The sequence below is a fragment of the Vipera ursinii genome (assembly GCF_947247035.1).
Source record: "Vipera ursinii genome assembly, chromosome: 2".
Taxonomy (NCBI): Eukaryota; Metazoa; Chordata; class Lepidosauria; order Squamata; family Viperidae; genus Vipera; species Vipera ursinii.
This window is the reverse complement of record NC_139513.1, coordinates 120,659,156-120,682,021: the sequence shown is the minus strand read 5'-3', so window position 1 is coordinate 120,682,021 and position 22,866 is coordinate 120,659,156. Positions and strand designations below refer to the sequence as shown.

Here is a 22,866-nt window from a genome sequence, read left to right as displayed (position 1 = left end):
AAGTAAAAGATTCACACCAACCTTCATGAGCTCTTTATCTGCCTCGGAAGAGTCTTCTTTGCTGTAGTGGACCAACATCTCATTCAACAATTTCACATTGTTGTTCACCTCCTCCAAAGTATGCACGCGCTTTGTTACTTTCTGTATCCGTGCCTCATCCTTCAATTTTGAAACAAAAGAGCTAAAATTAAGCTTATTCTTTTCATTTCACCTTATAATTGCAGGCAGGCTGATTGAAGAGCTCAAGAGGCCACATATTCCCATTGCTGTTTCTAGAATTCTGCCTACAAAGTCCCGCTATCTGACATGGTTCTAAAAAAAAGCTTTTAGGAATATTTTATGTGGACAAACAAAGCTTAACACAACAATAAGAATCACTCTGTTCATACCAGTATATAAAAATATCAGAAAACCTTAGTTTTGACTGATCGGTCTAGATCATTTTTAGTTATTTAAGGTAAGAATTTTGTCACAGAGCTAAGGAATTTGAGAAGGAAAGGATAAATACTATACTACAGAATATGCAGGGGAAGAAAAACTAAGGATAAAAGCAAGAAACTACATGGAATTAATAAAGAGAGTGTGCCATAGCAAAAAGGAAGCGGGGGGATATTTTGGCAAGGAAAATTCCATGCTAGCTGGTAATGAGTGTTGTAGTCCAACATATCTGCAGGGTATCAAGTTATGGAATAATGACATAAATCATTGATTCAACTGATGGAAACACAGCTATCTTGTCACATGGTGGGGGGGGGAGGGATTGCCCCTGATAACTCCTAGTGATTGCCTAGATTAGATATCAGTTTCTTTAGCAAGATTTTCAGAAGTAGTTTGATTCCTTCCTGAAGCTGAGAGTGACTGGCTTGTGGTCAGCCAGCTGGTTTTGTGCAGAACTAGAACTCGCATCTCCAAGCCTACACCATAATCACTACACCAAACTGGCTCTCTTGTCATATGATGCAGACATTAGTAAACAAATGAGCCAGTGAACTGAAGATAATAGAACTATTAACTGTCTCATTTAAGAGTTGGGAGGCTGAGTGGGGCTACAAATCCTTGACTATCTTGTCCTATTTGTTACACAACCTCCTGATATAATTTCACTCGGAGATAAGAATTTGGTCCTAAGGAAAACTAAAATCTTATTACTAGAGGGTCAGCTCAGTTACTTTTCTGATAACTAATGGCCTGGGTTAAAAAGATTCTAAAATATTTGAATTTATAAAACAAATTCCAAGCAATCATTATTAAGTGCTCAGTCTCACCTCTTTCACCATAGATTTAATAAGCTTGTTTGCTTCTTGTAAATCATCTGGGTTTTTGCTTTTCAACAGTTTAGCTAAAAGCTGCAAAAAGGAAAAAATAAATAAATAAAATCACTGACTCATTTTTTTTCCCCTGCTGTTGCAAAAATTCATTGAAGGAACCCTAAAAATCTTATTCCTGATGCACATTTGAAGCATCAAATTCTAACTTTTGGCATTCTGATCTCAACCCTCTGAGATGCCGTTTGGGGTGAGATGCAACTTATAAACACAACAGCAAAACCCACTGATCTTGTTGGAGTGTATCTAAGCCTTATTAACAAAAAGAACAACCAAGTCTTCAGAGTCAGCCCTGCAGCTGGCAAAGTCTCTTCTGGGTTGCCGTAATTTCTGGAGTATGTTAGGTCTAGAGGCCTGAAACTATAACAACAGGAGGAAGATGCTTGTAGCTTTCAAGGATTCTAAGCTTTGAATTCCACACATTTTATTGGGCTGTCTGATTGTAGTCAACTTTGAAAATATCATTAATGAAAAACAATCTAAAAAACAAGAGCTGTGGTGGTGCAGTGGTTAGAATCCAGAACTGCAGGCTAACTCAGTGGTCAGGAGTTCTATTCTGACTGGCTCAAGGTTGACCTCGCCTGCCATCCTTTGGTAAAATGAGGTCAGTAAAATGAGGACCCAGTTTGTTGGTGGGCAATATGCTGACTCTGTAAACCCCTTAGAGAGGGTTGTAAAGCACTGTGAAGCGGTATACAAGTCCAAGTGCTATTGTTAATGTATTAAATGGACTACAGTAAGATGAGTGGATGATCTTTTAATGACTTGTCTCAGCCACTTCCACTTTTTCCTTCCTCAAAAGAAAAACAAATCATATTCATAATACATTAACTGTAAGGTGTGAATTACTATGATGCCAGACAACCTAAGCCATTCAATTCAGCCCTAAATTCAGAGGATGACCAAAGTGAAACTTTTTCTTCACCCACAAAGAAATAGGGAAATTATCCACAAATAGTGAAAACAGTACTACCTGGTTCAGAACAAAAGTAACATTCATATCACGTAACAGGTCAGAATTTGTGAACACTTCACCTGAGTGGTTTTTCTTTGCACTTAAAAATGCAACCCTTAATGTCCCTATGCTGAGAACAAGTAAGATCAAGAAGCACGACATTTTGTAATGTACCCAAGAGTATCTGCAATTGCTTCCAAAAATCAGAGTTGTTGTGCTACAACATTCATGGGGAATAAGAAACATTCACTCTTGGAACATTTCTAAAACTGCAGATGGAGAGGGAGCAGGAAAGTTACTAAATCCCAGTTTTACATTCTCTATCCCAGTGTTTCTCACCCTTGGCTACTTGAAGGTGTGTGGACTTCCAACGCCTAGAATTCCCCAGCCAGCCATTAAACGGCCAAGTGTTGAGAAACACCATTCAATCCTATGAAAATCAGCTCAGTGGAACTTGCCTGTTGCACATTGTTATAGCTGAGGCGTCAACTTTACCTTGGATTTCTCTTCATCATCAAACACGGGGTTCTTGGGACGAGGTGGTGGAGAGGGAATAAGGGTTTTCTCCACAGGAATAACGGGATCAGACAAGACAATGCCTGAAAGCAAACAGAAAACAACAGGAATGTCATACCCAAGTATCTGAAAGGCTTGAGTCTGCTTCTCTCTTTCCAGCTCCTGCTAACCTCCTGCTTTTGAACCACAGTTGCCAGATCACTTTCAGAGGGATTACTTACTGCATTTGAATCTGATAGAGGTCAACCTTCTTTAACCTCATGGCTTCTGATTGGTACATCTAGAACAGGGGTGTCAAACTCAATTTCATTGAGGGCCGCATCAGCATTGCGGTTGCCCTCAGGGGGCCGGGTGGGTATGGCCAGGGTGGGCGTGGCCTTCTGGGTGGGCGTGGCTAGAGTGCATATGGCCTACTGGATGGGCGTGGCCAGCTCTACATTGTTCGCATCAAGGGTGCCTATGGGGGCCTGGGCAGGAGTGGGACAGATCTGAGAGTCTCTGGCAGGAGGAGGGTCTCTGGGCCAGGGCCAAGGCAGTGGGGGCTGTTCCCTCACTGTTTCCAGGATGGCTTCACGGGCCACATGAAACCCCTTCGCGGGCCGGATCTGGCCCCCGGGCCTTGTGTTTGACATGTCTGATCTAGAACTTTTGTCCATAATGCTGAAGGTAATGTTACTAGGGGGATCGTAAGAGCTGTAAATCTACGTATCTGAAGAGTAGTAATCTGGAGGAGGCTGAATTAGATTAAGCACACTTCATTTAACCTGGTTATTTTGTATATCATCTGATTTAAAACTCCAAAGTAGCTTTACATCTAAATGGCAAATATGTAATTAGTACTCAGTGTGTGGATTGGGTGTGAACAGTATCCAGAACTCCCTCATGATGGCATTGAGAACTCCATAGCATTTTGTGGAGGGAAGATTTTATGTACTATTCTATAACATATGAATAAAATTCCTAAACTTTATAATGTATAATTGTATACTCCATTACATTATTACAAAATTCTATCAAGCTACAAAGGAGAAAAAAAGGCAGTACAGGAAACAGTTCTCTACCTTGTCTTTTCAACATGTGGTAGGCATCTTTGATTTTGGACTCATCTGGCAAAGCAACTGTCCAGCTGTACAACAGCTCAATTATTTTGGTTTTGACCTTTTCTGACACTCTCTCTCCCAGGTACTGCAAGAATGCCCAAGAAGGTAAAATGTTTCAGTTTTTCTGCCCTCAAATAAAATAATTTCTGAACTATAAGATATCTCTAAAGTCAAATGAATTTTTGCTGGTTTCAGATGCAATAGATTAAGAAACTGACCTGTACAACAAGAAACCATATATTTGTTTTGACAACTATTTGGCCAAAACAAATTTCCAAATTTCTACTATGAAGTGATAACAGTGTGTGTCTCTGTGCACACATTTTAATGTACCATCAAAAGATTCAATGTGTCATCAGTATCTGAACCTCATCAAGGCAATCCTGGGCATGTCCATTCAGAAATAAGCATCACTAAATTCAATAGAACTCAATCCCAGGTTAAAACACATAGAACTGCAATGTAAAATTCTTTAATTATATGAATTGCACATATCCTCCTTGAATGATTCCTATCTCTGCATTATTCCTCGGCCTAGCAAGTTGTGCATTATTTACTAAAAACTGTGCAAATAGGGTGAAACACTTTTTAAGCGTAGCTGCAATTCAATTATTCACAGCCTGATTTATCTTTGAAGGATGTGCCTGAAAAAACTATGTTTTGGGGTATGAACAATCCACATACAGATACAAACGAAGAAAACAGAACTAATACTAACCTTGGGAGATACAACTTTTATTAGCTCATTTAAAAAACGAAACTTCCCTACTTCATTGTGAAATCTGTGCCCACAGTTCTTCATACAAGCTTCCAGCACCTACAAGTCAAGCAAACAGACCTGAGATAAGTATCAAAAATTAGGTCTATCCGAAAGAAGTCCTCCAACTTGCCTCAAATAAGTCAGAGGTTGCCTGTGAAATCACCAAATAGTATTTATACCATCAGGGTTTCACGTAAGACAAAAGTGGATAATGTTTCCCTTTGAGAGCCCCATTCCTTCAGAAATAATCTGTTAGGGGTGTCATTGTGGAGAAGACCAAAAACAGTGTACATTGAAATATATTCCCCTTGCTAATAGCTTTAAATAAATCAATAGCTTTTCCCACTTCTGTCTCACACTGACTTCTTTCCTTCAAGCAGCAGCTTGCAGGGAAGGCAATGTGAACTGACATTTTGAAATTAGACCGTATCCATGCCCATCTTTCTCTTTTCCTTTTCCACTTCCCTCTGACTCAGTATGGTCATAAGAACTGTGTATGGATCTACAAGAATCAAAGATGAAGTTCCCAGAGAAACCCCCTTTTTACAGGGAATCCTCTTATGATTTTGTCTCCATTGTGGACACTAAAAGAGTTAATAACAACATGGATCGAGTAATGTAAAAAAAAATCTAGATGGAGATAATCTAATTCTAAAGAATACAAAGTATCCTTTCATTGGAGATAAGTTAACCTATTCAGAGTTAATTTACTGGGTCAGAAGACGACCTTTTGATATTACTATGGCACAATGATCTATCTTCACTGGCCTAGCTAAGCAGTTATGGTAAGCCCAGAAGTCACATAATTCAGCAAAATGAAATGAAGATACCAGTTAGACATTATTAAACCAATTTAGTGCATTATACCTCAGGAAAACATGCATTTTATATCTGGAAGAACTGGCTTCTGACCTTCCAAGTTATGCACTTAAGAAAGAGGACTGCATTCTTATCAGCCCACAAGACTTAACAGAAATTTGTTGAGGCATTAATGTCCTTTCCTAGCTAATGCCAACTACGCCAGTTACTTTAGACATAACCACAATTATTATATTCTTATATTTTGCTTCAAAATCATAAAGAGTAAAAACATTTTGTAAGCCAGCTGTTAAGGCAAACACAGTCTATCCATTTTCTCATAGGTGAAGCCAATATTCAGGTCTCTGTTCCATAGTTAAAGAGCTAGAGGGAAATAAAATAAGAAAAATAATCCAGTTTGCCACAGAAGAGGCTAATGATCACACGAGACAATTTTCCTTAATCTATATAACTCTTTGTAGCACCATTGATAATTCTACTTCATAAAGATATTAATCTGTGTGGAAATCCAGAATTTCAAAAGAGAGATAAGGAAGACCTACTGTCAAGGCCTGGACTGCCTCCCATTCCTGTGGTGACTGGATTTTATGAGCCAGCAATCTAACAGCAATCTGTGGACTGAAATAAATAGGTTACTTATTTAAATAGCATTCCCCAAACGTACCTGACCACCTACACAAAAAGATAGGAGACCATTGTTCTTTGTCCCTGAAAAAAAAACCTATTATATCAAATTTAAGACAGGAGAGGAGACTAAGACTAAATAGGAGAAACAATCTGTGATTATTTCAGATACTTCTGTTTATTCACACTAAGTTTTGGGAAATACGAACAATAGAAAATGTTTCATTTTCATAGCTGCCCCTGCAATATGCAGCAATCTCATTTTCAAATACCATTGTTATAAAGTGCATTCAGGAAGTATTCAAACCCCTTTCACTTTTGTCAGTTTTGTTATGCTGTTATGTTAAGGATTGGAGAAAGCAGTTTTAATGCCCTTCATTTTCTCATCACGGAAAGATACCATTTTCCAATAACTCCAAATGCTACAATTCATTATCCTCGTTTCCCTTAAATGTCTATGGAGATTCTCAGTCATCCGGGTCATGGTTGTCCCAAAGGTGCTTTTTCACGAGGCAACTGGACTTTGTTTTTCTTTGAAGACATTTTGCTTCTCATCCAAGAAGCTCCTTCAGCCTCGTGAAAAAGCACCTGAGGTATTTTCCTCCTAGAAACATTTAAATCCCACATGCCTACTAACATTTAGAATCACTGCAGTATTTTGAGGATGGAACGATTGAAAAGAGCAACTGTTCTGTACCAGCCTGTTACCGGCCCTGCAGCAAAAGCAGGGACAACCCCTTTACAAACGGCAAGAGGCTGGAATTACGCCTGCCAAATTTATTGTTACAAAAACAAACGGAACAAGACAAACCAAGAAACAGGAGCTTTAAGAAACAGGAACTATCCAAGCAGTTGCCTTCAGCAAACCAGCCCTCCCACACATTCCCCTTATATAGAGTTCAGGGCGTGGCTTCTCTCTGCCTCCTTCTAAGGAGACCCATTGCCTTCCTCTGTTTACTCCTGATTGACTGCCGCCTGCGTCGGGCGTCCTTGAACAGGGCCAGCTGTGGGTCATCTTCATCTACGCTGTCAGGCTCACACAGCTGGGTCTCCGTGGTGACCAAGTGGGAGGGGCCTGGCTGAGGGCTCTCATCAGCAAGATCTTCAACCCCCTCAGCAAGGTCTTCAACACCCCCCTCCTCCTCCTCTGAGTCGTCCAACCCAACTGCCGAACCCACAGGCTGACCCTGAATCACAACAGCAACAAACATCCCTCATATTGCAAAAGGTATCAGAATTGGAAATGAAATAAAATGTTATCCCTAGATTCTAAACTGACCCCTAGCTATGTTCATGGAGTGCTTTGTCATATTTCCTGCACAGTTTTCATGTTTGAGAGTGCAAAGTACAGGTGGGTCCTCCACTTACAACCAGAACTGGGACTGGAATTTCCACTGCTAGGCAAAGTGGTTGTTAAAGGAGTTGTGCCTCATTTCACATCTTTTGCCACGGCTGTTAAGCAAATCACTGCAGGCTTTTTTGAATCAAGCGTCATTAAGCAAATCTAGCTCCCCCTACTGACTTTGCTCATCAGAAGCCCACTGGGAAAGTCACAAATGATACCGTAATCACAGGACGCTGCAACCGTCATAAATGCAGGCCAGTTGCCAAGTGTCCAAATTTTGATCACGTGACCATGTGGTGCTGTGACAGTTTTAAGTACAAGGACTGGTCATAAGTCACTTTTTCAGTACCGTTGTGACTTTGAATGCTTGCTAAACTAATGGTTGTAAGTCGCTGACTACCTGTACTAATATTTCATCAAAATCAGGTATTACATGTAACATCAAACTGAATACAGTTTATGTGATGGGGTTTGATCCATCACTTGAACTGTATTAAACTAAGGATCAAATCCTGTAGCTTTCTAAAAAAAATCCCTTCTTCAGGGCTTTTTTCCTCATAGAACGCTCAGAACGGAGTTCCGGCACCTTTTTTGGATGGAACCTTGTAGGATAGGCAAGGCGGGTTGTATGACATGTGTGAGTTCTGGCACCTTTTTCTTTTACAAAAAAAGCACTGCCCTTCTTCAATAAAACCTCATGATGCAATATGGATAGTTTTGGATACAAACCCTTCAAGTTCTTTGTTGATCTGATCACAGAAGCCAATAATATACTCCCAGTCTTCCTGTCTATTCAAGGGGTTGGTGGCTTTGTCTAGTAAAAAGGAAAAGCAAAGGTGTTAATGGGTTTTTTTAAAAAAAAATAAATCTCAAACTTCCTTCTGATGTGAAATAGTTGGTAATATGCTAAGCATATTTCTCTCTCTTTCTCTTTCGGAAAGGCCTTGGGAAAAACAAAAACACTTCATATAGCGGTCATGATTAAGAGCCAGGGATATAAGCTCCAAATCCATGACAATCATGAAAACTTACCGGGTGACCCTGAGCCTGTACTTTAGTCCAAACCAGGGGTAGGCAACCTCGGCTTTTATGACTCATGGACTTCAACTCCCAGAATTCCTGAGTCAGCTATGCTGAGGGAAAATGGAGAGGATTCCAAGCTGAGCCATGCTGGCTCAGGAATTCTGGGAGTTGAAGTCCATGAGTCATAAAAGAGCCGAGGTTGCCTACCCCTGGTCCAAACTATCAATCACAGAAGACTGTTACAGAGAAAAACTAGAAAAGGATGCTAACCATAGCCACTTCAGAGCAGAGGTGTCAAACTGCCAGCCCGTGGGCCAGTTGCATCATATGGTGGCCACACCCACCCCAGCTCCAGCAATGCAAAAAAAAAGTTGTGACACGTCACGTGATGCGGCAAGTTTGACACCCGTGTTCTAGAGGAAAGGCAGGACGTAAATATAACAAATAAAGGGAAATAGTGAATCAGCTGCCTGAATCAGCTCCCGTGGCTGATTTAGCAGCTGTTCCCCATTTTCCAAACACCTGTGAATGTGCAACTGATTGCTTCATTTTCTTCCCACCAAAGCAAACCGGCTGGGCATCAACATGCACAAGGAGGCTGCCAGAGCAGCAACCAAAGCAGTGATGCAAGGCCTGCAGATGATACCACTGCTTTAAACATTTGAAAATGAAGTGCTTCATGTTTACTTCCATGCATTTGGAAGTGCTTCTCTTTCAATGCTTTGAACACCAATATTCAACAGTATTTGCCACAACACACACAAACACACACACACCCCTACAAAAAATATTAGCAAGAAATCATTTTTCAAAAACATCTTTCTCTGAGATACAGAAAGCTAGTTGGAAGTTGTCTGAGATTTTTTTTAAAAAAAGGAGAGCTATATCCATACACAGGAAGAAAAAAAACAGGTGCTTCCAGGAGGATTTTTATTGTCATGTCTGGCATTTGGAGGTGCATCAATATGCCTATTAAAATGTTTCCTGGAGACAACCAGCCTCTCTGCCCCACCTCATTTTTTCCTCAGTAATTTTAATTTTTTAAAAATGAATGACAATCTGTTGTAAAGCAAAGCACTAGCCTTAAGCATATCCTGAATTTTCAATGACCCCAATCAAACCTCCAGAAGCACTTTTACCAAATAAAGTGTGGGTGTCTACAGCCCAGGATTTTGATGGAATTGCCACGGTAGGATCAATTTTGAGAGAATGCATACAACACACCTTCAGAATTGTATATGTTACCATTGACCCTCAAAACTTAGGGGCTCGTAGTGTGTAGCATAATAAAAAGTGGGATGAGAAGCAACACCAATACAGACAGGATATTCTACCTGAAAATAATAAACAAAGAAAGTTAAAGGTGACTGGATGACCATTTTTTTTAGTTATGTTATGCTAATATCATACTGGCACTGAGTCAATCAACTGGGGCATTTTGTTAAAAAATATACAAATTAAAAAGTTCTGGATTAAGGTAATCAGCTGCCTGCTTAAATGGAAGCCTGGCTAAATGAAATTAACGTATTTTTTATCATCATCCAATCAGGCACATATGCTCAAGAAATCTCTATGACAAGAGGCTTGGAAAACATCTGAAGCTATGTAGCTTCAGGGCCCATAGGGGACAAAACATATCCAATGACTTTGGCAAGCAAGTGTAATCAATCTCTGGTGAGATTTGCTAAAATCCAGAAAATCTCCATGTTGTCTTTAAACAGATTCCAGTCAGGAGGATCTCTTGGAACACTCCAAGGTCCTTGTATCATAAAAGTTTAGCCTTGACCTGCAGAAACCTTATCTACTACTAGTATTTGCCTTTTTTTTCCTATCCTGAATGCTATCCATCAGACAATATCACCTTGCCTTATAAACCTTGAGTACTCATAGGACATAAAAGTCCATTATGTAGCAAAAAAGGGAAAAGCCATAATGTTATCATCACAAACCCTATGCTACTGTGGGTAACTAAGAATCTAAACAAGAAATATTTAATATTATGAGCAAGCAATTGATATTTGTAATTAAATGGTGCCTTCCTAAATTACAAAAAGATGACTGAGCAGTAGTCAGTCCTAAACTAAAAATATTATTGACATTTCATGTTCAAATGCAGAAAACCCCCAACAAAAAAGAAACCAATTCTAAATAACTGGTTTTGAAAGAGAATTGGCACTGAAAATAAGACCATGAATGCAGAACAGAGACGTACTGTATCAAGTCTGCAGGATGTGATCATTGGGTAGGAGAAATTCAGTCAATTCATGGTAAGGCAGGGCTTTTGTCCAGGATTTTATTCCAGAGGGAGGTGAAAACAGAGAGGAATTTGGGAGCTGTGGATGGAAGGACAGTGTCTGAGGAAAACTTGAAATCCTACTCCTAGAAAATCTCCATCTGTCAAAGTGACAGGTATATGAGTATATATTTAATCCAGGTAAAGCAAGGATTTGACAGCTCAGTTATTTAGTGATATTAGGAGAATCTCATTATAAATCATTATAAGTGATTTAAATAGTAATAGTTACATTTAGTTCAAGTCTTTGTTTAAATGTTAACAAAGTTATTATGTTGTTCTATATTCCCCCCCCCCCCCGCTGATCCACCTATTTATATTCCCTCATATATATCATGAAATACAGGAAAAAGACAAAATAATTTAAACACCATGAAACAGTTTGGTGATGGCAGCAAACGTCCTTTGGAGATTAATGGGATTAAATTTCAAGCATGAAGACTAAAATGATAATAAGAAAAAGACAGCCACAAGAGGATATATAAGGCTTTAAGAGAATAATTGTGAATGAAATTATTAACTGGATGCACAAAAAAACCAAGCAGATATCATGTCTATCCCAGAAAAATAATTTAAAGGGATCACAATTTTTTTACCTCTTCATTTGCTTTATTTGCATTTGCATTTCATTTATTTTAATATTTCAATATTAGAACATGGGTGCAATGAATCCAAAAGCATTTTTGTTTTAAAAATACCATGGTATTTCTGTACAGTACCTCCACACAGCTTTAGTGGTTACACCAACAGTTTTTTGAATGTATAACAATAACATCTACCATGTTTTCTGAACTGGAAGTCAGGACAAAACAACTATGTTTAGTTATACCAAGAGAAGCTCCAGTACATAGGAAACAGTTCTGCTGAAAGCACTGGACAATTCTGAAAGTGACTGGAGAAAGACTGTGTTTGGTGAATATAACTCTTTCATAACACTAAAGCATGGTTTCTCTCTTCATATTTCCTTCCCTAACATGTTACACCTTTCTCCTTCCCCATCTCCATCCTGTTTAGTTTCCCCTCCTCCCATCTTTCTCTTGCCTTCCAATGCAGCAACTGTTCACCCCATTCTCATCCTGATTTCTTCTTCTTCTTGGCTGCTTTGGCAGGAAGAGGGGAGGAAAATGTGGGCATGTGTCTTATAGGTCACAGTGGCTTGCGGGCAAGAGGCAGAATATTTGATGTTAGAAGATGTTATTAATTTTGTAACTGAGGTAAATTATTTTATAAGCAATTAATTTTAATCAGATGTTCTGTGTTTATCAGAAGTGTAGCTTCTGACACAGAAAAAAATGTGAACCAGAACTCCGGGCTGGTTTAAAAGGAATTGGCAACTTGATTTAATAAGGCAAAGAAACTGGGCATCTTTATACATACTTTTCCCCCCTTTCTCTTTAATCGTTGAAGTCAGTAATTATTTTCTAGTTAATAGTTTAAAACATAGATGCTAGGAATAAATTGAAACGTCAAAGCAAATTATGTAATAGCTTTTAGTTAACATAATTTAGTTATTAAAAATGAAGTTATGAGACTGTGAAAAACACACATTCGCTTTTTAATTTAATGAATTCCTATTCCAATTACCATCCAAAATTATTTGCCAGTAATTAGAAATCCAAATAAAGGACATTTTTTTTAAAAAAATATATATTTGAGGTAAGCAACACAGAATAGCAGCAGTAAAAGAACAATTAATACTTGATGTCAGAGCCCAATACAGATGAACAGACTAGCATTTTCTTACGAAAATATAAACAATCTACTTGTGATCTTTGATTTGTGATAACTGATCTACACATATACGTTATAATACTTATTATCTAGAATATGCGAAGCAGGCATTAACACCCATTTCCATGCTTAACTTGAACTAAAAAAGACTTGCAACCTGCTATTTTAAGTCCCACCTTAGGCATGGAAACCAGCTGGGTAACTGGGCCAATTACCTTCTCTCAACCCAACTCACCTGACAGGATTGTTGTTGTGGGATAAATAGGAAGACGTATTAGGCATGTTTGCTGCCTTGAGTTATTTATAAAAACACAGGTAGTCCTCAACTTACAAAGTTACAATGGCACTGAAAAAAGTGACTTATGACTGTTTTCATTGTAGCAGTATCCTGATCACGTGATCAAAATTCAGATCCTCAGCAACTGGTTCATGAGGGTTGCAGTGTCCCGGGATCATGTGAACAGCTTTTGTGACCTTCTGAGAAGTCAACGGGGAACCCAGATTCACTTAACAACCGTGATAGCAACTGCAGTGATTCACTTAACAACTGTGGCATGAAAGGTCATAAAATAGAGGCAAAACACACTTAAAAAATCTCACTTAGCAACAAAAATTTTGGGCTCAATTGTGGTCGTACGTTGAAGACTACCTGTGATAAAGGTGGGATTAAAAAAAGAATCATACGAGGAAAAAGAGGGATTGTGTGGGAGCTAGAAAGCTTTTTTTAAAAAAACAAGTGGAGTTTTCTTAGATTTATTCTTCCTATCAAAATTAATGGAAGGAAATTTTCTATGCCAACTCAAAAGCAAGTCAGAGCTGGTCCAATAAATGATACTGATCTTCTAGTATCTGCCTCCTGAGGCCTACTCAATAAAGGAACTTCATTTTAATCACTCTACCGGTTATTCATGACACAATGCATAAAAGGAGTGAAAAAGGATATTGGCTAAGGCTGAACAATGTACTGTGATATTCATGCCTTCCAATCACATTTTTACAGTACATTTGCTATGCAGCTTTAAAAATGGAAAAGCAGTTTTTAAGTTAAGAATGCCAATTTGGTGAATACCTAGACAAAACTATGCAGGGTTCTCTTCTTGGCAACAGTACAAAACTGCTTTGCAATTGCTTTTTTCCCAGAATTGTCTAACCTACAGCTTTATAATCCTCTGGTGCTCTCATCTCCCATTCAAGTACCGTACTAACCGGCAAACCATTATCTCTCAGCATCAGACTTCTGCCTTCAATATGAGAATTACAACACTAATCTTTTTTTCACTTTGACATAATGTACGTGAAGTATTTAGAGCAAACTAAGGACATACCACATGCAGGCAATGCACTTCAAAGTCTACCAAGGGCCACTATCACCAAGAATAATAACAGTAAGGCTATCAGTCGCTGGGAGTAACAATTGAAAAGGGTACTTTTGTGTGGTATTACTTGTTGTCTTTGCAGAAGTATCCATCGCCACTGTGACAAATAAGGTGCTGAACCAGACAGACTTTTGATCAGACTACCTAAAGCTCTTCTTGGATTCTTAAAACTTTCATCCATTTGTTCCCCATCCTTATGCCATTTCTGCAATTTAAAATATGTCTGGAAAAATGATGTGATTTGAATATATGCTGAGCAGGTAAAGCTTTCCCTCTCTAGTCATAGCTGACTCTAGGGTGCGGTGCTCATCTCCGTTTCTTGTCTGAAGACATTTTCCGTGCTCATCTGGCCAGCATGGCTATACACTAAAGGCCCACGGAACGCTGTTACCTTCCCACCGAGGTGGTACTTATTAATCTACTTGCATCTGCATGCTTTTGAACTGCTAGATGGGCAGGAACTCAGGCAGGAACGGGAGCTTACGCTGTTGTGAGGCACTCGGGTTTCGAACTCAGGCTGTCAGCTTTGCAGCTGACAAGCTCAGCGTCTTTAATCGCTGAGCCATCATGCCCCCTTCTATGCTGAATAAAACAGAGCTTAGAAAACTCAAAAATGCAAACCCATAGCCTCTGAAATATTATAGTTATTTAACAGTAGAAAATGAACATAGAATATTTTACTTTCCTCCTCTTAGAAATTAATCACTTTTTAATAGAGCCAATCCGCAGGAATCTTCAAGTACTGCCAATGCAACTCAAGAGTTTCTGTTTAACTGAGTGTGTATATTGTGTATTGAAGTGCACAGTCGTCCTTACTTTATTGCAACAGGCGAAACATCTCACTGGCAGTTCAATGCAGAAAGGGGAAAAAAAGATTTTTCCCAGTAGCATTTAAAAACTGTATGACAGACTCTGAAAAGAGCTAGATGGGAAATTACAACACTGGAAAGTTGTGAAAAGGCCAAAATCAGTACTAATGAATAACTTACAAATAGGTGAATGGAAAGAGGAAGAGGCTAGTAGAAATAAAGTGTATATTTCAGGAAGGATCTTTTTCTAACAAAAGTGAAGGGGAAAAGCGTGATTTGGGAATATTCTGAACCAAATGAAGTAAAAACAGTACTGTAAAAATACAGGCAGTTCTTGAGTTACAACCATTCATTCAGGGATTGTTCAAAGTTATGATTGGTTCTCAAAGTTCCAAACTTTGCAGCACTCCACAGTCACGTGAACAATATTGAGAGACTTGGCAACCAGCTTGCACTTATGACTGGTTGCAGGGTCCTGCAGTCACATGATTGCCATTTGCGACCTTTCCTGCTGCATTTTCTAATCTAGAAGCAAAGTCAATGGGGAAACTGGCAGGAAAGACAGAAGTCGCTCAGGCCTCTCCCACCCTCCTGCCACACTTCTGCACAGGCAGACTCCCTCCACTTTCCACTTAATGACCCATGCTACTGGAGTTATAACAACAAGCAGGACTGTCTGGATTGTTGTCTCTAAGTCAGCGTTTCCCAACCTTAGGAACTTGAAGATGCGTGGACTTCAACTCCCAGAATTCCCCAGCCAGCATAGCTGGCTGGGGAATTCTGGGAGTTGAAGTCCACGCATCTTCAAGTTCCTAAGGTTGGGAAACGCTGCTCTAAGTGATGCGGTCACATGATGTCCTTATTGCTTTATGACCACATCACTTAGCAACGGCAATTTTGGTCCCAATTACAGTCCTAATTTGAGGACTGCATGTGTCCTACAGGATAAGCTCCACTGCCCCAAATTTACACAGCTGACCTAATTTGTAGCCACAGGAAGTGTTCCATTTAGTAAGTGCACTCCTATAAGCTAGAAGGGAGGACACACGAGCTCTGGATCAGAAGGAATCAAAAGGCCGGATGGCAAGAGGCGACTGGTCCAAAGCTTGAAAAGCCAGGGTGGGCGGAGGTAAACGACAACAAGCAGCGACCCCGAAGCTCTCCGTGGGCTTCCTTTAGTCCTAAGAGTCGGCTTGTCCACCTGAGGAGCCCTTGGAGGCACAGAGGAGCTCCGCCACGGCTTTTCAACCCGGTCCCGCTGCCGTTTCCAGCTCCGATCCCCGAAGTTCAGCCGATCAGGGTCAAAGCCACCCCGCTCTGTCGCCCTCCTCCTCCACCACCACCACCATCCCTCGGACTTCCCCATTCAAGGCTGTCACGATCCCATTCGTCTTCCTCTCCAGCGGTGCAAACGCTTCCCCTCTGCCTCTTTCGCCCGCCCGCCCGCCCGTCCGTTTCTAACGCGTCTTTCTTCCAAGGCCAGGCGAGACTCCTGCCGCATCAGCCGCCGCCCCCTTGCCCGGCGGCAGGAAAGAGGGCAAGGGTTACTCACTCAGCCAGGACTCCAAGCTTTCCCCTTCCGCCTCCGCCATGTTGCCGGCTGGCTCGGAGACTCCGCCCCCCGATCAAGTTACGCCACGGCTGCGCCGAGCCGACCAGGCGCCGCCTAACCCTGGGGAGGGGGAGATGGGGTAGGAGAAAGTCCGCGTCTCCTCCTCTCGCAGCGCCCCCTGGCGGCGGGCGTCATTCCCTATCTCGCTTTCGGTGTTCAGGTGGTCCTTATTGTCAGTCCCTCATCTCCCGTTCGCTTGTGCGCTCGCCTTTTCAGATACGTCGGGTGTGGTTGAAAAAAAAAAGATTCTAATTAAGAAAAAGCAGAAAGCTATCCCCATAAATCCCTGCTTCCATCCTTGGCAAAGCAGACCCCAAAGCTGACCATAAAAATCAAGATTGTATGTCCCACTTACTGTAGAACAGGGGTCGGCAACCTCGGCTCTTTTATGACTCGTGGACTTCAACTCCCAGAATTCCTGAGCCAGCTATGCTCAGGCATGCTGGCTGAGGAATTCTAGGAGTTGAAGTCCACAAGTCATAAAAGGGCCAGGTTTGAAGACCCCTGCTTTATGATCTCCCGTAACCATGTGACAAACTATGGTGAACTAGCAACGACGAGTCTTTATTCCTAGCGTGGCCCAGCCTCCCACAGTACGCTATCTTCCAAATAGGTGAGGGATTACAACTCCCGCCGCTTGGGATTTTGGGAGCTGTAGTTCCAAATTCCAACCCAGCCGGCCGGCTCAGTTGCATTTTCCCTAGAACCGTTTTTTTTTACGCGATGAGCATTTTTGGACGCAGCCTCTATTTTTTTTTAATGTCTCACGCTTGGCTTCTTGGGCCAAACTAGCGCATTGTTTCTACCCGCTTGAAAAACCGAGGAGTACTTGCCCAGGATTGGAAGGAGGTAACCCTCTTATCTCCACTCACTAACTCAGCAAGAAATCGAGATGATTACCCAGCGAGTAAAACTTGGCCCTTTTATGACTTGTGGACTTCAACTCCCAGAATTCCTCAGCCAGGCACGCTGGCTGAGGAATTCTGGGAGTTGAAGTCCAAAAGTCATAAAAGGAAGGGCCAAGTTTGAAGACCCCTGTTCTACGGATACACCAAGAAGGGAATGTTAGCATATTCAAGCTTTCTCTGCAGAGATGACTATCTCGCTTAAGGACGTTAGAAAGCGAAGAAGGAACTCCTCCTCCGAAGTTTCGCAGAACTTCCCGGCTGAGGGCTGCGTCACAAAGGCGCGTGGAATGGGAAAAGCCCCTCCTCGCGGAAAGCCGTTTCCAGAGCAACAGCGCTCCTCCCGCCCCCGCCCTCCCAGGCGGTCCTTTGGGCAGCCTTTGACGAGGCCCTGAGAAGCAAGATGGCGTCTCCCGTGGTGGAGAAAGTCGGGCCCCTAGTCCGGCAGCTCTGTGGCTCTCGGAAGCTCTGGCTACCCGGGTAAGGCATGGAGGAGCAAAGAAAGCTGGAAAGGCTCGAGGCGAGGCCATGTAACGGGGAGAGGGAAGATTGGATTTATTTGGTTCTCTAACTAGAAGGGCACTTGGCATTATGGTTCCTCAAGGCAACATGCATGCCAGGCGGGAGCGAGCGTGGAAACTGCGTGAGGAAATCCTCCAATGCCTTCTGTGAAATTCAACATCCCGGTCCTACGCTCGTTCCCCTGAGGACTGCTTGGCCGCAGTCATGCAATGTTCTGCAAGCGCAGGGGTCTTCAAACTGGGCCCTTTTATGACTTGTAGACTTCAACTCCCAGAATTCCTCAGCCAGAGTACCTGGCTGAGGAATTCTGGGAGTTGAAGTCCACAAGTCATAAAAGGGCCCAGTTTGAAGACCCCTGTGCAAGCGGTTTGCACAGCTTCTTTCCTTTGTAAGCCTTTCAAGGTCAGCCAAGTTGCATGCAAGCTCTAAAGTCATTTCTGCTCGCTTTATTCTGGGGCTGAACGAAGTGGTTCCGTTGCGCCTGAGAGACTGGACCACTGAGGTTGCATGTGAGAAGGGAATATTCCTGCAGCATTCTAAATTTTTGTGTTCTGAAGGTTGAAAATATTGGTGTGACCACCATTTTCTGCTCATCATATCCTTTGTAGGCTGACTCAGGTCAGGTGGAGTCGATACAGTCCTGTATTCATTGAACCAGAACTGAATAAAGAAATTTATAGAAAATCTCCAGAGGAAATGTCAGAGGAAGAAAAAATTAAACAGCAATTGAAAACAACCCAGCCAGTAAAAGCCACCAAATCCTGCATCACCAGTTCTGTGTTTTATGATCCCACGATCAGGTTTGGGTTTTTTTATTATTTAATTTAACATTAATTTTATTAAAATTTATGTTTAAAATGATAAAAAACTAGTAAAAACTAACAAAAATAATGGTGCAGGAAAAAAATATTAAAAAATAGAAAAGAAATTACAAATAATTTATAGTTTAATAATTAACCTGGCAGTTTAATAAATAAACTGGCAGGAATAGCCAACACCCCAGAAGACGAGCTCAGGATTCAAAAAGATCTTGACAAACTGGAATAATGGGCACTATCCAACAAAAATGAGATTTAGTGTGGAAAAAAGCAAAGTTACATTTAGGCAGGAAATATCAAAGATATAAGTACAGATTAGGTGAAACCTGGCTCAAAAATAGTAACTGTGAGAGGGACCTTGGAGTCCTAGTGGACGATCACTTGGTATGAGCCAGCAATGTGCAGCAACAGCCAAAAAAACTAATACAATCCTGTGTTGCATAAACAGAGGCATAGAATCAAGATCATGTGAAGTATTAGTACTGCTTTATAAAACCCTAGTGAGACCACACCTGGAATACTGCAACCAGTTTTGGTCACCATACTACAAGAAAGATGTTGAGACCTTAGGGAAAGTTCAGAGAAGAGCAACTGAGATGATCCATGGCCTGTTCATTGTCTATTATTATAAATTACTCATAGAAAGTCTACAACTGTTTCTTGTTTACCACAAATTATCCCAGTCATTATCTCTGTCCAGAATCAAATACCCTCATTTGTTTCTTAATAATGAAAGCTTTCCTTAGGTTTTTAATTGGGAACTTTCCCAGCAATTGTATTGCCAAAATTCATTAGTCTCTGTTGTAAATGTCTCCGCAGCATCCATTGTTGAAAAATTCTCCTTTAAAACACAGCATTCCTCTTGCCAAGAAAGTCCGCTCCATCCTTCGTCAATTCCATTGTTTCAGAATTTCTTGTATTCACATTCCTTTTACTCTTTTGTGTCAGACGTATATATTTTTCAAACCACCTACTTTCTTTTTCACATCTGACAGCAGATCAGTTTCCAAATCTTATTCCAGTTCATCAAGTTGCAAATCAATCCAACTGTTATCTCCTACTTTTGGATATTATCTTGAGTTTGCACAGCCACTGTTGATCCATCAAACGTGTTATTTATGGTTTCAAATAATATAAGTTGGAGAGTATGTTAGATAATGATAAAAATTTAATGCCGTGGAATGATATTAGACTACTAAGTGCCACAGATAGTCCTTAACGTATGAACAAAATTGGGACCAGAATTTCCATTACAAAGGAAGAAAGTTGTTCAGTGAGCCGTACCTGATTTATGACCTTTTTGCCATGGTGATTAGGCAAACCATTGCTGCTCTTAAGTGCATCACGTTGTCATTAAGTGAATCCAGATTCCCACTTTGATTGTTGGAAGTCAGATGGCAACATTGCAAATGGTGACCCCGGAACACTGTAACTGTCATAAATACATAGTATTTGTTAAGTGCCCGAATTTTGATTGTGACTGTGGGGGTGGTGCAACAGTCATCAGTCTGAGGACTTGGTCATAAAACACTTTTCCAGTGTCATTGTAACTTTAAACATTATTAAACGGATGGTTTCAGTTGAAGACTACCTGTAAGACCATCACATTTGTATTTTGTCATTACAGCAGATTCATTAACATGATGATGAAAGGGGGTGATAAAACCTTGGCACGATCCCTCGTGAATCAGGTACAATTAATGTTTCACACGCTTTTGCTTGATTATTGCCCATATGGGAAGGAAATAATATCCTTATATTATGGTTATATAAAAAGTGCTTACCTTCTATTAACAATCTATTGCATATTCAGTTATTTCTTTGATTTGCTTCTTACCAAATGCCAAAAGAATAATATATGTAAGTCTATGTTTATGCACCATATTTTTAAATTTGTCTTTCAGAATTATATTGGAAGAAGGGTCAGAATTTTTGTAAGGCCTTTTTAATTTTCTTTTTATATTTTTTATTGCTTTTAAAATAATAACTGGAAAAGAAAAAGACAAAAGTAATGTAACAAAATATAAAGATACACTACATTATCAAAAAAATAGCCATAACAAGTACTTTAAAAAGTGAAAAAATACAACAGAAAAATAGAATGTAATGTATCTTTATAACAGTACACAATTGCAATTCTACAGTATATTTAAAGCAAACATAAAAGTGTGTGTGCGTGTCACTGTATATTCATTCTAGTTTATTACTATCATGCTTTTAAAGGCTCTGCTGATAGTATAATTTTAAAAGTCAACAATAGCTTTGAGAACTGAGAAAATCTTTGTTACATCTAGTAGCCAAGGAGATGTTAGGGCAGGGATCTCAAACTGCTAGCCCGCAAGCCGGATGCGTCACGTGAAAGCTGTGCCCACCTCAGCTCCGGCAAGGGGAAAAAAGTCACGATACGTCACAACATGTCATGTGTTACACCGAGTTTGACACCCCTGGTTTAGGGGGTCTGATCTCTGAATCTCAGATGTCATGGATTTGTAAATTACATATCCTATGTAAAATTAGATGTAGCATTGTAACACTGATTAGTGTCCATCTCTGTATGGAAATTAGTTCCATGTTGAGTAAATCATATTGCTGAGTGAGCCCTTCACAATCCTTCCTTTACTTTTGTTTGGAATTAAGACTTTAGAGGTCATTAAAAGGAAGCAACTTGCGAAATATCATGAAGCAGATGAGGAAATGAAAGAAAAAATTGAGTGCAACCCTTACAAAATCTTCCATCAAGCAATCGAAAACTGTCAACCTGTAATTGGGCTTGCGGGTATCATAAGAGGAGGTAAAAGGTATCAGGTAAGAGATAAATAGAGAATGCCGAGTTAACACAATGTGCTGAGTTTTTAAACTTGTGCTACATAAATTTTATTGAGACAAAAATTTGCTTGCATTTTTTTTCTTTTGAGTTGCTTTAAAATTGCATGGTATCATCTTCAGCGGACCTGGATTCTTGCATACATTTTTGCATATTTATATATAAGGCAAAACATTTCTGAGAATTTCCTCTTGCATTTTGAAAAGTTCATACCATTGCGGAAAACAGCCTTCATCCACTTTAGTTCTAAGTTGAGATCCCAGAATTGTTTCACTGATTTATAGGGCCACTCTGATGTTGGTTTGCATTTTTTGTAACTTAAATATGAAATTATCTGAGTGGCATACTTCAAAAGCAGTATGACGCTGGGTGGCATACACCAAAAGCAAACAATAACGCTTGCAAAATATCCACACATTAAATAGTTTTTGTAACAGAAAACTTGCTTTCAACATTTGTTTGAAGACATAAGTTTAACCTTGTCGTAAATTTAATTAGCACACTATGATATTAAAGTATATTGAACCCCCCCCCCTGTTGCTTTTTGCAGGTACCAACTCCTTTAAAGATCAGTCGGCGGAGATTCTTAGCCATGAAGTGGATGATCACAGAATGCAGAGAAAATAAGCACAGACGAACATTGATGCCTGAAAAGCTCTCAAATGAGCTGCTGGAAGCCTTCAACAATAATGGCAATGTTATTAAAAAAAAGTATGAGTTGCACAAAATGGCAGAAGCTAACCGGGCCTTTGCCCATTATCGTTGGGGGTAAAGGATGCTGTGTGCTATTGGATCCAGTGTATGACTACTTAAGACTTTTGCTGCCAGAAAAGACTTTGTTGTTTTAATTCCATGTGCTTTTCTTTGCACATCACTAATCTTAGCAGAAAATTCCATGCTTCTCATCCAACTCATCAAAGAATATGAACTGAAGAAAATTGTAGCTAAAATACAGGGTCCTCCTTTTCAAGCTCACATAAGGAGCAGTTTTGAGCATGCCACATCCCAAATGATATCATCAATAAAAATCATTGTTTATTTCCAACTTGTGTTCCTCAATTTCCATTCATTGAGAAGAAAGTGATTGAATGCAATCAGAGCTAAAAAATAGTGAAAATGGGAACTACCTTCCATTTTGTTCCTTGTATATCTGGTGAAGAAAAACTTTAGTATTATAGGTTCTTTGCTGAAAATAATATGAATGAGATATCAGCAGAATGAATATTTGTCTCTACATATACAGTATGCCATCTCATGGGCAAAAATTAATGACACATAATTTTTATCCTTAAAATACCAGTGAGCAGGGGTGGGCTTTTTGCCAAAAATCTTCTCTGTAAGCATCCAATGAAATGGTTACTACAGCTTATTCTACCTCACTGCTATTTGAATAATGTACTCATTTTAAATTATAAGCTTTTTTATTTTTTTATTTTAATCCCATTTATATCCCGCCCTTCTCCGAAGACTCAGGGCGGCTTACAATCTAAGCACAAATCAACGTGCTTA

At 40.1% G+C, this 22,866-nt stretch overlaps 2 protein-coding genes across 4 annotated transcripts in view; one reads left to right on the top strand and one right to left on the bottom strand.

Annotated features, from left to right (window-relative positions):
• Nucleotides 1-16,289, bottom strand: part of GGA3 (golgi associated, gamma adaptin ear containing, ARF binding protein 3) — a 39,617-nt gene extending 23,328 nt beyond the window's left edge. Inside the window, exons 1-8 of one of the 2 annotated variants that reach the window (XM_083354424.1) lie at nt 16,229-16,289; nt 8,174-8,258; nt 6,018-6,093; nt 4,615-4,713; nt 3,858-3,981; nt 2,776-2,879; nt 1,266-1,346; nt 22-159 (exon numbers count right to left, since the gene is read on the bottom strand). In XM_083354424.1, coding sequence (XP_083210550.1) covers nt 22-159; nt 1,266-1,346; nt 2,776-2,879; nt 3,858-3,981; nt 4,615-4,713; nt 6,018-6,093; nt 8,174-8,258; nt 16,229-16,268 — 747 coding nt within the window. In that variant the 5' untranslated portion in view covers nt 16,269-16,289. The remainder of the gene's footprint in view (nt 1-21; nt 160-1,265; nt 1,347-2,775; nt 2,880-3,857; nt 3,982-4,614; nt 4,714-6,017; nt 6,094-8,173; nt 8,259-16,228) is intronic. The other variant, XM_083354423.1, reaches the window with a different exon arrangement.
• Nucleotides 16,290-17,561: 1,272 nt separating this feature from the next.
• MRPS7 (mitochondrial ribosomal protein S7) lies at nt 17,562-22,402 on the top strand. 2 transcript variants are annotated; one of them, XM_083351578.1, is made up of 6 exons: nt 17,562-17,673; nt 18,324-18,515; nt 20,161-20,224; nt 20,438-20,467; nt 21,171-21,338; nt 21,908-22,402. In XM_083351578.1, exons 1-6 carry the CDS (start codon nt 17,597-17,599, stop codon nt 22,127-22,129), a joined length of 753 nt encoding a protein of 250 aa, XP_083207704.1. In that variant the 5' UTR covers nt 17,562-17,596; the 3' UTR covers nt 22,130-22,402. The 2 variants fall into 2 exon arrangements, with proteins under 2 accessions (XP_083207704.1, XP_083207705.1); XM_083351579.1 differs by lacking the exon at nt 20,438-20,467.
• Nucleotides 22,403-22,866: the final 464 nt, after the last annotated feature.

Excerpts from the sequence above, each read along its gene's own strand:
- MRPS7 (XM_083351578.1), top strand. The coding sequence starts at position 17,597 with ATGGCGTCTCCCGTGGTGGAGAAAGTCGGGCCCCTAGTCCGGCAGCTC. Across the intron at positions 17,674-18,323 it reads CGGAAGCTCTGGCTACCCGG|GCTGACTCAGGTCAGGTGGA; the intron begins GTAAGGCATGGA and ends TATCCTTTGTAG. Across the intron at positions 20,468-21,170 it reads GAAGAAGGGTCAGAATTTTT|ACTTTAGAGGTCATTAAAAG; the intron begins GTAAGGCCTTTT and ends TTTGGAATTAAG.